The sequence below is a fragment of the Brachycentrus maculatus genome, unplaced genomic scaffold, assembly GCF_059751285.1.
Source record: "Brachycentrus maculatus isolate JH-2025_06_01 unplaced genomic scaffold, ASM5975128v1 h1tg000084l, whole genome shotgun sequence".
Classification (NCBI taxonomy): domain Eukaryota; kingdom Metazoa; phylum Arthropoda; class Insecta; order Trichoptera; family Brachycentridae; genus Brachycentrus; species Brachycentrus maculatus.
The window spans coordinates 133,380-151,922 of NW_028280838.1; the positions used below are offsets into that span (position 1 = coordinate 133,380).

At 34.3% G+C, this 18,543-nt stretch overlaps 1 protein-coding gene across 1 annotated transcript in view; it reads right to left on the reverse strand.

Annotated features, from left to right (window-relative positions):
• Positions 1-18,543, reverse strand: part of LOC148310932 (uncharacterized) — a 144,589-nt gene that overhangs the window by 97,501 nt on the left and 28,545 nt on the right. The window contains exons 19-21 of the mRNA XM_088257563.1: positions 18,105-18,239; positions 16,843-16,935; positions 16,234-16,311 (exon numbers count right to left, since the gene is read on the reverse strand). Of these exons, the coding sequence (XP_088113689.1) occupies positions 16,234-16,311; positions 16,843-16,935; positions 18,105-18,239 (306 nt within the window). The remainder of the gene's footprint in view (positions 1-16,233; positions 16,312-16,842; positions 16,936-18,104; positions 18,240-18,543) is intronic.

The window sequence follows — 18,543 nt, forward strand, 5'->3', positions numbered from 1 at the left end:
CCGGCCTGGGGGGGGTGGGGGTTCTATTTTTACGAGGCAACACACCCCGCCCGATAATCTAGAAGGGGGTCGCGTTGTTTATTGTGCTCGGCCAATAAAGCGCTATCGACCTTTATACGGGGACTCTGCGCCGTAACAACGCTGGGAGGACGGAGAGCCTTTATAGGCACTCTTGATGCTCCACAGAATGACATTTCTTCTATTCGTTTACTAAATTGACAAGTCACAAATTGAGCTTATTTTAAATTCTATATATACTTATATGCCGCTCACTCCTTTCGAGAACGTCATAAATAAAAAAACTTGATTTTTCAGGAGAACGTTTTTAAAGTTTAAAAATATTATAAAATGTATTTTAAGTATATAATATTTTATTTATTTATGACGTTCTTGAAAGGAGTGAGCGATGTGTCGGGTTGTGGTCCCGTGGTTAGTGTCGCGGACCCTTGAGTCAGAGTTTCTCGGTTCGAACCACTCTACCACAATTTGATACCTATTTCTAATAATGAGCTGCCTAGGCTCACAGAAATAGTATGAAATTGAAGTATATTTGTAAATAATAAAAACCAAATACTTCCTTTTAATAAAATAGTAATGCTCAAGGAACTGCAATTATTCCCAGCATTTTAAGTGTGTCCAAATTCCTGTTAACAAATCTGGATTATTTCCAAGGAATTTTTTTTTTACAATGAAAAAGTATGTTTTAATGAAAGAGTCTCTGCTTAGTAAAAGCTTTCTTTATCCCAACATAGATGCCTCTAGTGAACTCTCGCATACTGTGTAGACTCTTGACACGATCAGATCTAAGGTTCAGATCGAGAGGTAGCATTTCGACTACACTCAATCTACTTTCATCCTAATTTTTCCAAAACCTTCGTTTCCTCAAATCAATCACGGTAAGAGCGCTTGTGCACGACACGAAATTTTACTGTCCGACAGTCCAGTTAGCATGAAAAAACGAATGATTGGCTTGTGCACTTGTCAGTCTTTCTCCGGACCGGTGCACGAATTTCACCGTTCAGCAGTCCGGTTTTGAAAAATGAAAGCGACTACGACAGTTTAGCGTGATCGAATTTACGCGCAACGTGTTCAAGCACCGATCAAGAGCACCGATCCGAAGAAAGATGGACAAAAGCACAAGCCAATCCAAGCCAATCATCCGTTTTATATGCTAACTGACGTGCCGGACGGTAAAATTCTGTGTAGTGAACAAACGCCCTAAGGCTCCCTTGAGGAAGCATTTTAGGAAAATGGCGCTATGTAAATTATTATTATTTTAAGGGATACGGATCATATACAGCATGTATGGGCTGAACGCGTTTGCTTTATATATACATAAGCAGGGTGGCGCAAAATTAATCATCCATTTTTTTTTTACTAAATAAAAAAAAGAAAACTATTTCGAGTGATGTTAACCTTTATTTGGACTTTTGCAATTTTTTACCCGTCAAGGGCTGCCGCCAGTGTTGAAACACATTTGTGCCCGCTTTATCAATCTGTTTGTATTCTGCAGGTGTCTAGTTCGCAAATCGCTCACTCCTTTCAACAACGTCATATTTAAAAAAAAACTTGATTTTCAGGAGATCGTTTAAAGGTTAAAAATATCGTAAAATGTATTAAAAATAAACATCAAGCCACTTATTGAACTTTTTACAGATTTTTTTAGGTAAAACGTGATTTTTTTTCCATTTGAAAAATATTTAATATATTAAAAAAATAATTAAACAATACCTTTTCCTCAAAATGCAAAAACAACACTTTCTGCCCTGTAGCGGGTAAATATTACGTTAAAAATATGCCGCTTTTGCTGGGATTTAGTATATTTTGTGGGCATTCCGAAAACATGCACAACTGAAAATTGACGATTTTTGATAAACGACGTTGTGGAAAGGAGTGAGCGAAATGTCAAATACGATTGACGTAGGACGCCATTTGCAAAAATTATAGCGTCTTCCGAAAGGGCGATTGATTTTGCGCCACCCTGCACGAGCATTTTGACAGGCATTTTCACTCAATCGAGCGAATCCTCCGGCAAGCGTTAACGCGCGATAATTTTATGAGTAATTTATTTTTATCTTCGACTCGCGTTCGCGTACAATTTCGTATCATTTCGTCTTCCATCGCATTAAATCGGCGCTTTCAACGCCGACAGTACCTACGCGCTCGCAAGTCAAATACACAAATTATACTAACTACGCTCGTCCGAAAAAGGTGAGCGCGAATTTCAAAGACGGAGAAAGAGAAATAAATATTCGCCTTATTTCTCTTACAGTTTTTATTTATTTACTCGTTATTTTCGCCAACTAGGCGAAAATAACAAGTAATCACTGCCATTGGAGATCACGCGATGGTCACAGGGTTGGTAGTTCAAATTTGGTATTCTAAGGTACGATTGGAAAACAAGGGTTCTATCTTATTGTAAGGTATGATTGGAAAACGAGGGTTCCATCTTATTCTGAGGTTTGATCGGAAAATGATGATTCCATCTTATTTCAAGATAGGATTGAAAAACGAAGATTTCATCTTATTCTAAGGTACGATTGGAAAACGAGGGTTCTATCTTATTGTAAGGTATGATTGGAAAGCGAGGGTTTCATCTTAATCTGAGGTTTGATTGGAAATTGATGATTCCATCTTATTTCAAGATAGGATTGAAAAACGAAGATTTCATCTTATTCTAAGGTACGATTGGAAAACCAGGGTTCTATCTTATTTTAAGGTTTGATTGAAAAAGGGGATTCTATCTTATATTAAGTTACGATTGGAAAACAAGGATTCCATCTTATTCTCAGGTATGATTGGAAAACGAGGGTTCTATCTTATTTTAAGGTTGGATTGGAAAAGGGGATTCTATCTTATATTAAGGTACGATTGGAAAACAAGGATTCCATCTTATTCTTAGGTATGATTGGAAAATGAGGATACCATCTTATTCTGAGGTACGATTAGAAAATTATGGTTCCATCCATCTTATTCACATGTGTGATTTAAAAATTAATAATCTATTTTATTCTTAAGTACGATCTTATAATGACAATGAAATGTATTCAAAATAAATATCAAGCCACTTATTGAACTTTTTACTGTGCAACAGATCTTTTTAGGTAAAACCAGAAGGCTTTTTCTCCAATTGAAAAATATTTAGCATATTTAAAAAAAAAAATAAACAATACCTTTTCTTCAAAATGCAAAAACAACACTTTCTGCCCTGTAGCGGGTAAATATTGAGTTAAAAATATGCTGCTTTTGCTGGGATATGGTATATTTTTTGCGTATTCCGAAAGCATGCACTAACTGAAAATTGACGATTTTTGATATATGGCGTTGTTGAAGGGAGCGAGCGATGTAGGCAACATATAATCGGTACATAAACATTATTTTGATTATTCGTAGGATGCCATTCGTCTATTTCAGTACATTTGTTTTATAAATATGGTCCACATAAAAACGCGTCTCAGCCACGCTTTGCGGATGTATTTACAAATTGAAGCTATAACTCCATTTGGTCGGTGCAATATTAAAATCGAGCGTTACTCGACTGGTCCAATGCCAAAAAGGCGAAGAGTATATCTGAAGTGAAACTTCTCGGGCGGCGATTCGATAATCGATAATAGCGTGTTATCACTCGGGAGGAATATCTAATTTAACATACTCAGCCTATAAAAGGATTGTAAAAGACTCGTTTTGTGTTTATTACAGCCGATATAATCAATATTATCATTCATCATTTTCTTTTGCAAAATTCGCCTACGTAAAAACCTTGTTTTCGTACGTTGGTAACGAATGACGTCACACAAACGAATCCACACTACTACTATTACAGCTCCATAAAGCAGACACATAAAGGGATGCGCCACATATCACGCCCGATGACGTATAGCGGTGTCCGATTTTCGTTTTATTAAAATATCTTCGTCCGCCTCCGTAGTGTAATGGTCAGCATGCTCGGCTACCGTTCTGGAGGTCCCGGGTTCGATTCCCAAGGGGGGTAAAATAAATATAAGTGATTTTTTCACTGTAATATTTATTCAATATTATTACCCTGGACTGGTACCTGAAGCGGAGGGCTGATCACCTTTTCTTCATGTGTAAACGATCAAGATAACACTGCGTTTATATGACGCAGTGACCTATGCATCATTGGGGTGCGGATAAGGGTTTTATTATATATATTATTATATTATATAAAATATCTAAAGTTTAAACATATTTTTGTTTTGATTGGCGCAGAAGTACCGGCTCACAAGTGAATGTCGTGAAAAAGGGACTTGATCATTCTCTGTTACTCGTTATGCGAAATGTCACTCGTTAAGGGAGCATTTTTCACATAATTTTTTGCTCGTTATACGAATTACTCGCTATGGGAGGTGCTCGTTATGAGAGGTTCAACTACAAATGGCTAATTGATAGTCAAAACGAGGCATCTGTCGACAGCGCTCTTTGTATTATAAAATACAAAGTGACTCTAAATTCAATGAATACAATTATTTTGTTTTAATCCGAAGAGATTGAGTACTTATTGACAAGGAAAATTGAGTAAATTTTTTAAATTGTATTTTTAAAGATACTTAATTAAAATTGTTTATCGACTTTCTCAAGAAAACATAAATCGAGAACGCTTTCCTCTAATTTTATCGGCGGCCATTTTACTAGCTAACTAACCATCACGCCACTCCCCGCAGGGGTAGGCAGAGAGAACAGATTGCCATACCAATTCTGTTAATTAAAATTATAAATTGTAATTATGTATAAGATAAAATAAATTTTAAAAATCCGCCTCTGTGGTGTAATGGTAAGCGTGTTTAGCTACCGTGCTGGAGGTCGTAGGTTTGATTCCCAGGTGGAGGTGAAAATAAATATTGCTGATTATACACTCTTATATTCATTCAATATTACCCTGGACTGGTCCCTGAAGCGCAGGAGTGATCACCTTGCCTTCATGTAAGCAACGATCGAGATAACACTGCGTCAATACGATGCAGTGCCCTATGCACCATTGAGTGCGAATAAGATATAGAAGAAGAAGAAATAAATATGCCGTTCAAAAAAAAAATATAAAATTAAATTATTCTTACAAAAAGTATTATTTTTCTGGCACTCGATTATCAACCTATAGATATTCAACAATGGGCAGAATGGTGAACATTATACAAGCGTATAAAGTGATCACTTAGGCCAACCAAATGCCAGGTCGTAAGCCCTAGGAAGCTCAGACTTTCCCCTGCTTTCATATTTTAAAAAAAAATGTGAAAAAAACGATAATTACGATCGATATTGGATTATCAACCAATAGATGTTCAATTATGAGCAGAATGGTGACCGTCACACGAGCGTATAAAGTGATCACTTAGGCCAACGAAATGCCAGGTCATAAGCCCTGAGATGCTCAGACTTCCACCCTCTTTCATATATAAAATTATTTAAAAAAATAAATAATAATTTACCATTTAAAAAAAAAAGCAATTTTTCAATTACTAAAGGGTGACAAATATTTGAATTAAAAAAAAAGTTTATCTTCGAGATTCTTTAATGATTTTTCAACTCCAAAATGTAATACTAAACAATTTCAACAAAACTTCAAATATTTGGGAATTAAATATTTCAATAAACTCCCTAAAGAAATTTAAAAAAAGGAGACATGAAAATTCTTAAGAAAAAAAAATATGCCCATTACATATAAATCTTGAAATAAAATATTTAAAAAAATTACTATTTTACCATTAATTATATAAAACACTGAACCTTGAGTGTAAGTCTCTCTCCAAGCACAAGAGCTCAGTCTCCTTTTTTGGAGAGGCACAGCGAATCTAAAACTATAAGTTTGCCATATGTATAAATGTTTAGAAATTGTATTATGTTGTACTTAAAAATGTAACTATATTAAACAAAAAAAAATTGATACAATGGATTATCAACTTCAACAATGAGCAGATTGGTGAACGCTACCCAAGCGTACAAAGTGATCACTTAGGCCAACGAAATGCCAGGTCGTAAGCCCTGGGATGCTCAGACTTTCCCCTTCTTTCACATAAAAAAATTAAAGTAAAACACCATGGATGTTTCATTTAAAGTTCAGACACACATAATACCAAATTTTTCTGAAAAATTAAAAATTCACCGTCAAACTATTTTCAACGACAATTTATTAACACATGAACGGTACACTGGGTCAAACGACGAGATATTTCACTGATGACCGGTTTCGTTAATTTTTAAAAATATGGTTTAATAAAAGTAAGTTATGTCGTAGCGTATGTACGAGCGCTTTCACGGAAAGTTCGATAAAGACTGAAGCTGAAATGCCGGCGATACTGCGTACGGCACTAGAGGGAGATTTGTACATTTTCAGGAATAATCGAAATCGGTCGCAACAGCCCCTAATCGCTCGGCTGTAGGGTACGCTAATAAGCCTTAATATTTTATATAATAAAATAAAAATAATATAATTTAACCAGCTGCCTGAGATATCGCTCACTCCTTTCATCAAATTCATAAATAAAAATACTTGATTTTTCAGGAGATCGTTTTTTTAAGTTTAAGAATATAATCAAATGTATTAAAAATAAATATCAAGCCACTTATTAAACTTTTTACTGTGCAACAGATCTTTTTAGGTAAGGCCTGAAGGTTTTTTCTACATTTGAAAAATATTTAGTATATGTAAAAAAATAATAAAACAATAACTTTTCTTCAAAATGAAAAAAAAAACACTTTCTGCCCTGTAGCGGGTAAATATTAAGTGAAAAATATGCAGCTTTTAAATTTTATAACTATGAAATTTTCCGGATTCGGCCCTTTTCATATCTTATCTCGAGTATCTGTGATATAATTATTTGACATCTTATCAAAGATGAGAATAAGAATATGGAAGTCTGGGCATTTACGGGGCTGACGACCGTCATAGGCTGGTTTAAGTGATCACTTTACACACGTGTAACATTCACCAATTCTACCCATTATTGACAACCACACTACTCAAATTCTTGAAGTTCTATATATAAGAACCAATTTTGAAACATTGTTATTGAATCGCTAGAACTTCACTAGACATCTCGGCTGTCCAAACTTAAATTACAGTAAGGGACATTTTTGTGTAGTACGTTTTTATTGCATTTTCGGACTAAGTAGATTCTACAAAGTCCAAAAATGCAAAAAAAACGTACCACAAAAAAAATGTCCCTTACTGTAATTTAAGTTTGGACAGCCGATCTATTGGTGAAATGTTAATTCCCAGACTTCCATATTCTTCTTCATCTTTGATGAGATGTAAAAAAAAAAGTATATATTGTAGAAAAAACAGTTTTAAGAACAAGCAATCTTTTGCTGGTAATCTTCCACCAGCAGTTCGCAAAGACAGATCGATGCGGGGTTCCATTTTCTCTGCCTACCCCTGCGGGCAGTGGCGTGATGGTTAGCTGGTTGGGTATTTCGTCTCAATTCGCCCCGCTTGACCGACTATCTCGTTGACCTCGGCTATTTTAACCCTCGCCTCCGCCGAAAGGGGTGGTTTCCCCCGCCCTTGACATTATCAGCCGCCCAGTGCTCACTGCCATATAATACTAGAGATGTGACCCAACGGATAACTTATACTTTTTTTAAGATAACCGTTTGGGATGGTGATTTTATCTTCATTTGATTTTATTTGGGAATTTAAAAGAACAGTTACATCAACTAATGTGCAAAGGCGAATAGCCGCACGTTGAAAACAGTAGTTTTGAGATAAACGAGAAACAAAAAATAATATTTTATTTTATTATTTAAAAAAAAACACACACAAAAATTAATACTGTGACAATTGTTTCGCCTAGTTATGGCATTCTTAAACGAATGAAAATTCGTTTGAAAGTTTGAAAATGTTTGAAAAACACACTTTGTTGAAAGGAGTGATCGATATATCTGTTGCCTTTTTTGAAATGCACAAGAATCGAAAGACCGATAATATTTCGCTCACCCCTTTCAAGAACGTCATAAATAAAAAAAATCGTCAATTTTCAGTTGTGCATGTTTTCGGAATGCCCAGAAAATGTACTATATCCCAGCAAAAGCTGCACATCTTTAACTTAATATTTACCCGCTCCAGGGCTGAAAGTGTTGTTTTTGCATTTTGAAGAAAAGGTACTGTTTAATTATTTTTTGAAATACACTAAATATTTTTCAAATGGAGAAAAAACCTTCAGGTTTTACCTAAAAAGATATGTTGCACAGTAAAAAGTTGAATAAGTGGCTTGATATTTATTTTTAGTACATTGTGTTATATTTTTAAACTTTAAAAACGTTCTCCTGAAAAATCAAGTTTTTTGATTTATGACGTTCTTGAAAGGAGTGAGCGATTTATATTTTCAATATTAAATTCAAACGCTGATTTTTACAGTCTACTAAATTGTATTTTATTTAATGTATTAATTCCTTAATCAAACGCAGATTTTATGAGTCTACTAAGTTTTTAGCTATGTCATTGTTAAAAAACACAAAAATTAATATAGTGACAATTGTTTCGCCTAGTCATGGCATTTTTAAACGAATGTTTGAAAATTCGTTTGAAAGTTTGAAAATGTTTGACAAACACAAATGTATTTGAAAATTCCATAACTAGGGGAAACAATTGTCATAATATTATTTTTTATGTTTTTTTTAAACAATAAAATACAACTTAATAGACTCAAAAAATCTATTTGATTTAACAATTAAATACAACTTAATATAATTTTTTTACGAATTAGATGCCGAATATATCGTAGTCGTACAGGAGAAAGTGACCAACTAACAAAACGTAAAATGTTCAGGAGGGCCATTTATGTCACTTTTGCTTGGCAAGAAAACAAACATCAATGCATTTAGTCATTTTTAACAAGTCAATATACTATATTTCCAAGTTTAAAATCGCTTTGGGATTTTTCCAGGGCAATATTAAGCTAATAAGATATCAAATAGTCGATGATCACTTTTTTTTTTAAATGCACTTGGTCACTTTCTCCTGTATGACTGCGATATAATTAAATAAAAAATACGTTTCTTGACGTATCGCGTTACAATACTAATGTGCAAAGGCAGATAGCCGCAAGTTAAAAACATAGTCAACTTAAAATTATGCTTTTCGCCAACAAATGTATCGAATTAATACAATTCTGCGGCTATTTGGATAATGAATATCTGGGTAAAGGAAAGAGATAAAGAGAAATCTGTGATTGTATACGATAGAGGTCCGTTATTAGAATGCTTTGAGCCGTGTTAAGCCGAACAGCCGCAACTTGAGTTACGGCTAGTTGCCTTTACACATTAGTGCTATCTCGGCTGTCCAAACTCAAAACACAGTAAGGGACATTTTTTTGTAGTACGTTTTTTTTGTATTTTTGGACTAAGTAGATTCTACTTAGTCCAAAAATGTAAAAAAAAAACGTACTACAAAAAAAATGTCCCTTACTGTGTTTTAAGTTTGGACAGCCGATCTATCTGCCACATAATACTAGAGATGCGACCCAACGGATAACTTATACTTTTTTAGGATAACCGATCGGGATGGTGATTTTGTTTTCATTTGATTTTATTTGGGAATTTAACGGATATGTAACATCTAGTTTTATACATATACATCAGAAACATCGTTTTTTTGTTTTTTTTTTTAAAATTAGTTTTAAAAATTAATATTACTTTTTTTTAATACAAAAGATATTATAAACTAACTAACTAACCATCACGCCGCTTCTCCGCAGGGGTAGGCAGAGATAATAGAACGCCACACCACTCTTTGTCTTCGCAAACATTCTTCGCCTCTTCCACGTTCATGCATCTCCTCATACATACCCCCCGATTGTTTCGACTCCTAAACTGACCGCTTTCAAGTATTTGGCATACCTGATCGTGCCTTCACAATAGACATTATAAGAAGTAAAATTAAAGTGTTAATATAAACTACAAATACTTGACTAAAAGAAAACAAAAATAAATAAATAATAAAATAAAAAATAAAAAACTATATTTTTTTTAAAAAAGTTGGCAAACATGTACTACATGAGTGATACGTCTAAAAGAAAAAGTACAACATAATTTTTTTTCAATAAATAATTTAAGCAAAATTGTAAATCGACACAAACAAACATATCGTAGTCATACAGGAAAAAGTGACCAGGTGCATTTTTTACACAAACGTGATCATTGACTATTTGATATCTTACTAGCTTAATATTGCCCTGAAAAAATTCCAAAGGATTTTAAACTTGGAAGTATAATGTATTGACTTGTTAAAAATGACTAACTGCATTGATGTTCATTTTCTTGCCAAGCAAAAGTGACTTAAATGGCCCCCCTGAACATTTTACGTTTTGTTAGTTGGTCACTTTCTCCTGTACGACTACGATATACATTTAAACCGACCACTGAAATTGCATTTATATACTGATTTAATGAGATAATATTGATTTCTCTGAATTTAACAAGGGGCTCGCCAGCCCATGTCGATTTCAACGAGGGGCTCGCGCGAGCCCTCTGCAGCCCACCGCTGTATGCCGGCAGAGATGGCGCCGTCGCCGGCCGCTCCTAGATTCCGTTCACTGCAGGTGTGGCACACTCCCCGCGAGGGTAGGCAGAGACGACCCCCCTCCTCGCAAGCCGACAGTGGGCGCATACACTCGTACGCGTAGTTGGATATTTAATCCCGACATAACCTTTCCGGGAGTACAAAAATTGAAGTATGAGTTTCTCTGGGGAGTGGGTTCTTTTTAGAAGAAAATTTTATTTTATTTTCATTAAATCGATGTATTATGAAGATATTCGTAATATAGATAATATAGATTTCGTCCGCCTCCGTAGTGTAATGGTCAGCACGCTCGGCCACCGTTCTGGAGGTCCCGGGCTCGATTCCCAGGGGGGTCAAATAAATATAAGTGATTTTTTCACTCTAATATTTATTAAATATTACCTGAAGCGGAGGGCTGATCACCTTTCCTTCGTGTGTAAACGATCAAGATAACACTGTGTTTATATAATGCAGTGCCCTATGCACCATTGGGGTGCGGATAAGGGTTTGAATGAATTATGAAGATGGAAATTATGTGAAAATAATAAAAAAATTATAACACATTTTCGAAATATTTTTAAATTATGACATAATAACACACAAATATCCACAGATGTCATTGCTATACAAGTAACGTCATACCAACTGACAGACGGACTTCGACGTTCATTACCGTCGATACTCCTATAAGGAAAATTCTCACTGACGTTCATATACGGCCATACTCCCGGACAGGTTAAAATTAAAACTTCTATTTTAGTTAGAAGAGATAAAAATCCACTTAATGATCTATAAACTTTGTACACCATAAGCAAGGTAAATAATAATGCGTTGGAGCTTCGAGTATTTAAAACTTAACATATATTTTATTTGAAGTAAAACTTATGAGGCGGCGAGACGCTAATCGATAATTGGACGAGAATTGAGTCGAATTTCAAGGACGCGTCGCGTTTATTGAGCACATTTCGTTACACGAGAAAGAAGAAAGACATGATGTAGAGTATCTTGCATTTATCTTTTATTGTTTTATTTATGATAAATACATTTTATACAATATAATTATAATTTATATATATATATATATATATATATATATATATATATATATATATATATATATATATATATATATATATATATATATATATATATATATATATATATATATTTTTTTTTTTTTTGTTTTTTTTTGTTTAATTAAACACTTGAATATACCACTTAAATGAGTTTATATTTATATATATACTACTAGTTTTGAAAGCTTACAGATGTTTTCATCTTGTGGTAAAAATTAAAACTAATTTATTTTAACTAATTTATCAGTTTTAATTTTCACCAGAAGATGAAAACATCTGTAAGTTTTCAAAACTAGTTGTATTTATAAATTTTTTTTACCATACCCCTACCCTTTTACTCCCTTCCTCACACATACACTCTTTTATTTATTTATTTTTTATTATATTTATAGTTTTTTATTATATTTTTTATTATATTTATAGTTATTATAACATAAATGTGGAATTGTTTAATTGGCTTTATTTTTATAAATGTAACTATTTTTGTTAATGTAATGTAATGTTTGTAACTTTTTTTTTTAATATTTACCTTTTTAAATGTAAAGCTGTAAAGCTTCCCGAAAAAATAAAATAAAATAAAATAAAATAAAATAAATAAATATATTGGGTTGATGCAAAAGTTTTGACCGTTTTTTACATATATTTTTTTTTAGATTTTTTTTCTTGTGTATTATTTATTTAATAAATTTTATAATTTCCATCAGTTCTTATAACCTTCTCCCATCTTTCTATCAACTTATTAATACCAGTAGTATAAAATTCCGTGGATTTTAATGCGAAAAATGAAGTAAGGGATGTTTTTACCTGCTCCATTGAATAATTTTTTTCATCATTTAATTTTTTTTGCAGTGATCGGAATAAATAAAAATCAGAAAGAGCAAGATCTGGAGAATACAGTGGATGCTTGATAACATCCCAATTTAACTCATTTAGCTTGTGTTGGGTCATCATAGCCACATGTGGTCGCGCGTTGTCGTGATGAAACACTGCCCCTTTTCTGTTTACCAATTCTGGTCTATCCTTTTGAAGGACCATGTTCAATTTGGATAATTGCTGACAATATCGTTCTGTTGTACTTGTCTTATCGTGTTCCAAGAGTTCAAAATACACAATACCCTTATTATTCCACCAAACACAAAGTATAACTTTTTTTATGGATTTCGGCCTTCGAAGTTGTTATTGGGGCTTGTCCAGGTATAGTCCAATGTCTTTTTCTTGTCACGTTGTTATACACGAACCATTTCTCATCTCCCGTCACCAAACGATGCAAAAAAGGTTCATGTTTTTGTCTCGCACTCAAAGCAACGCGCGTTGAAACACGATCCAATAAATTGGCAGCCGACAATTGATGAGGTATCCAAACGTCGTACCGCGAAACCATTTCCATACGCTTCAAATGTCTTAATGCGATTGTTTGGTTGACTCCCATCATTGACACAATCTCCCTGATGGTTAGACGTGGATTGGTATCAATCATGACTTTTAATTCGTCGTCATCAGACTTCAATAGGTACGTGGTTTATCAATGAGTGAAAAATCTCCAGATCGGAATTTTGCAAACCATCTTCGTACCTGTCGAACTTTGATGACATCTGCTCCATACACTTCACAAATGTTTTTGGTTGCCACACTCGCGGTATTGTCTTTACGGAATTCATAAAGTAAACAATGACGTAAATGCACTTTATCGAACGACATTTTGAAAAAATACAAGGGGTTATTACTGTACTCTGGCCAGGCCAAAACTGAATAGAAAGTAGAGGGAAAGCATCCTTTATACAATGGAATCATAAAAAAAGAAGATACTGTTCATAATTTATGAAAAAAAAAAATTTTACCTGGGATCATAAAAAACGGCCATTACTTTTGCATCAACCCAATAAATAGAAACAGTAGAAGACAGTAAGTCAATAGGGTCTAATAAAAAAAAACGCATGCGGTTCGCGAGCCAAGGTTTAAGGACCACTGACATGGGAAATTCAATTTTATAAATTGATTGTTTTCTGAATGGTCGAAAAAGATTATAGGAGAAGTATGGTGTGGTTGGGTAAGTATTCATTCAATGTAGGTATGTCTATGGTATTTTTAACCTGACCTGGTTCAAACCCCCATACGCCTTCATTTGATAGTCGGTGCGACCATAAAATACCGAGACTTCAAAAAAAAATCACAATGTTTTGAGTGTGTCCAAATACTTGTTCACAAATCTAGGTTGAACTTGGTCTCCACATGGGAGTTATTTTTACATTTTTGATATCTTAACATAGAATAAAAAATGTCTGGGTATTTACAGGGCTTATAACCTGTAATGGCCGGTTAAGTGGTCACTTAAGTTCGTGCAACATTCATCTTTCTACATGGGTATTGACAACCGCACTACTGTTTTATTTGAATTTTTGGTTAGAAAAAAAAAATAAAATAAAAAAAAAATAAAAAAAACTTGTAAATAAATTAAGTGTTAAGATTACATTCTACCAAAATTTTAAAATTTCAGACATACCAAATTCCGATTTTAGATTCTGATATACCAATTCCGATCACATCAAATTTCAGACAAGTTAAATGCAGATACCTTGATATTCCAATATACCAAATTTTCGATCCCACATAAATGTCTATAAAACATAAATTCCGGATATACTAAACCGGACTGGAGATTCTGATTTACCGAAATTCTGATAAAAATGTCAAGTTTCAGAAACGTTCAATACCTTAATATTCTGATATACCGAAATTCGATAACACATCAAATTTTAGACATCGCTCACTCCTTTCAAGAACGTCGTAAATAAAAAATCGGCAATTTTCAGTTGTGCATGTCTTCGGAATGCCCAGAAAATGTATGCCCAGCAAAAATGGCATATTTTTCACTTAATGTTTTTGCATTTTAGAGAAAATATATTGTTTAATTATTTTTTTAAACATACTAAATATTTTTCAAATGAAGAAAAAACCTTCAGGTTTTACCTGAAAAGATCTATTGCACAGTAAAAAGTTTTATAAGTGGCTTGATATTTATTTTTAATACATTGAATTATATGAATTTTTATACTTTAAAAACGTTTTCCTGAAAAATCAAGTTTTTTGATTTATGACGTTCTTGAAAGGAGTGAGCTACATGTTAAACCCCAATAGTTTGATATTCTGATAACACAATAAAATTTAGACATACCAAACTCTAAATGTTCCAATATAATAATATTCCGATAACACAAGTAGTTTCAGACGTCTTAAACCCTGAGAGCTTACTATTCCAATAACACAATAAAATTTCAACACACCAAATTCCAAAAACAAGACGCATCAAATTTCAGACATATTAAATCCCGATAACTTGATATTCTGATAAAACAATAAAATTTATACATATCAATTTCCAACAACTAAAGATTCTCATATGCCTAAAGTGTCAGACAGGTTGAATCTTGATGCTGAATAACAATACAAAATTCAGATATACCAAATTTCTTGATACTCATTAATCTGATATATCAAATTTCCGATAACACTCAAGATATAGATTTGTCAAATTTCGATAGATCGGGATCCTGTTATAGAAATTACACAAACATAATAAATTTCAGACATCACTCACCCCTTTCAAAAACGTCATATATCAAAAATCGTAAATTTTCAGTTGCGCATGTTTTCAGAATGCCCAGAAAATGTACTATATCCCAGCAAAAGTGGCACATTTTAAACTTAATATTTACCTGCTACAGGGTAGAAAGTTTTTTTATTTTATTTTGCATTTTGAAGAAAAGGTATTGTTGAATTATTTTATTAAATACACTAAATATTTTTCCGCCTCCGTAGTGTAATAGTCAGCACGCTCGGCTACCGTTCTGGAGGTCCCGGGTTCGATTCCCAAGGGGGGTAAAATAAATATAAGTGATTTTTTCACTGTAATATTTATTCAATATTACCATGGACTGGTACCTGGAGCGGAGGGCTGATCACCTTTCTTTCATGTGTAAACGATTAAGATAACACTGCGTTAATATGACACAGTGCCCTATGCACCATTGGGGTGCGGATAAGGGTTTTATTATTATATTATTAAATATTTTTAAAATGGAGAAAAAACATTTAGGTTTTACCTAAAAGATCTGTTGCACATTAAAAACATCAATAAATGGCTGGATATTTTTTTAAATAAATTTCATTATATTTTTAAACATAAAAACGATCTCCTGAAAAATCAAGTATTTTGATATATGACGTTGTTGAAAGAGTGAGCGACATGTGTACCAAATCCTGACAGATTCTGATATAGCAAAAACCCTATAGCACAAAATTCCAACACGCTAAAACCCTGACAGTGTATGGAACTTATACATACATATATGGTACTTTTCCATATGGTAAGTTGGGTTGTTTACCTTATGTGCTGCAAACAGGTGGAAAGAAGCGAACGCTGCTCGTTCGAAATTATCAAGTGGTTTTTAAGGAGCGGCTACCTGATATACTGGTGACAAAAACATCCACTAATACGTGAGTGGACCACAAAGTGTTAAGACACAATTCAATAAGCTTAAACCGAGGTAATTCAAGTATAGTTCCATCCCGTTTGTTACTATAATTGCCTGTAAAAATAGCCTGTAAAAGTAAAAAATAGCAGTAGAGTTATAATTAAAATCCTACCTGATGTGTTGTGTGATGTAGCGCTGGTGTCCAGAGCCGAAGAACTGTCATCGTCCGTTCGTCTCGTACTGCGGTCCACTAAGAAAAAACAAGTATGATCATGTATGAGCCACATTTCATACTTAGATTTAGGTAACAATAATTTTTATTGTCCACATTTCAAATAACGTGATTGAACTACAGTAATACCCTCCCCTTAGGGCATTTGTGCACTACACAGAATTTTACCATCCGGCAGTCCGGTTTTGAAAAATGAATGCGACTACGACAGTTTAGCGTGATGGAATTTATGCGCAACGTGTTCACGCACCGATCAAGAGCTCCGATCCGAAGAAAGATGGACAAAAGCACAAGGCAATCCAAACCAATCATGGTTTTAAAACAGTAACTGACGTGCTGGATGGTAAAATTCCGTGTGATTCCGGGAAGTGGACAAGCGCCCTTAAGGCATTTGTGCACTACACTGAATTTCACCGTCCGGCAGACAGTTTTTTTTTTTTTAAATAAATGCGACTAAGATTAAGCTGTAGCTAGATTTCAGAGTCACTTGGACGTTAGGTAATTCAAAACAAAAAAAAATATGAAACATATTAAAGCAGAAATACTAACTATTGAGGAAGTGCGAGGTGCCATGGGACTTCTTTGGTTTCTTTTCATGGTGGTGATGGTGTTGGCATGAGTCACTGTGTTGATGGGAATTACCTGCCAAACAAAAAATAATAATTAAAATTTGGTGATACTATTTGCGATTTTCATTGAAAAAATAAAAAGGTTACGCATTCGAGGAAGCCTGGGTGTAACTGATATCAAACAAAGTCACATCCTTAGAGGACCACTACTAGACTCCGAGAAGGAAAAGCTCTTACCACCAAGACAGGTTGTGAGCTACACGGCTCATGTAGGTCTTGAGAGTGAACTATGATACAGACGGAGGTCACACTAGACCTAATATGGTCGCAGTGACATCATATTTATAAAAAAATATATATAAAAACTGATATCGTAAAGCTCTGTTTCACAATATGATCAGGTACTCTACCTCCTATGTGCCCATACTATCTCAATACTTCATGTGTTAACGATCAAGATAACACTGCATTTATATGATGTAGTGCTTCATGCACCATCAGGTGCAGATAAGGGTTTGATATGAAGTTGTTTCTTTTAAAGTATACATATCGCTCACTCCATTCAACAACGTCATATATCAAAAATCGTCAATTTTCAGTTGTGCATGTTTTTGGAATGCCCAGAAAATGTCCTAAATCCCAGCAAAAGCGGTATATTTTTAACTTAATATTTATCCGCTACAGGGCAGAAAGTGATGTTTTTGCATTTTAAAGAAAAGGTATTGTTGAATTTTTTTTTTAAATATACTAAATATTTTTCAAATGGAGAAAAAACATTCAGGTTTTACCTAAAAAGATCCGTTGCACAGTAAAAAGTTCAATAAGTGGCTTGATATTTATTTTCAATACATTTTTAAATATTTTTAAACTTTAAAAACGTTCTCCTGAAAATATATATGTTGCCCCTTGGAGCGGGCAGGACCCATATTTTCGAACAACCAAGGTAATTAGTCATCCATGCATGTTTCGACATGAATTTTTTTTCCGCTTGTTTGTAATTTTGTATTTTCCTTTGTGATTTATATATAAATAAACGAAAATATGTATATTTCATAGTCTTTTCACATATTTTAAGCATAAATAAAAGATATAACTTACGTCCACCGGGCGTGACATACTGACACGTCCTAGTGAAAGAGTTGGTGCCTGTTATTGGTTGCCTAGTTAAAAAGTGAACTCCCTGGTAAAGAGATCAAAACGAAATTAGGGGTTGGAAGTTGGAGAATCAAGCGATGTACTTACTGAGGGGCTGCGGTTGGACGGGAGCCGGAGTCAGCTTCTCCATCAGGCGCGATATCCTGGTAGGGGCGGCCGTTGGCCCGCAGCAGGTCTCCTCAACCTGCCGGGCGCAGCTCCGATGCACGCGCAGCTTGCAATCTGGTGAGGGTCGTAACGTGAGTCAGGTGATCTAGCCAGGCGGGCCAATATGCAAACATTCTTTGCCTCATTCACATTTAAGCATCTCCTCATACATAGTACGGACTATTTAAACTATGGACCTAACCACTACCAAGTATGTTTAAGACATACTTTATCATGCCGCCTTTAGTCCGCCTCCGTAGTGTAATGGTCAGCACGCTCGGCTACCGTTCTGGAGGTCCCGGGTTCGATTCCCAAGGGGGGTAAAATAAATATAAGTGATTTTTTCACTGTCATATTTATTCAATATTACCCTGGACTG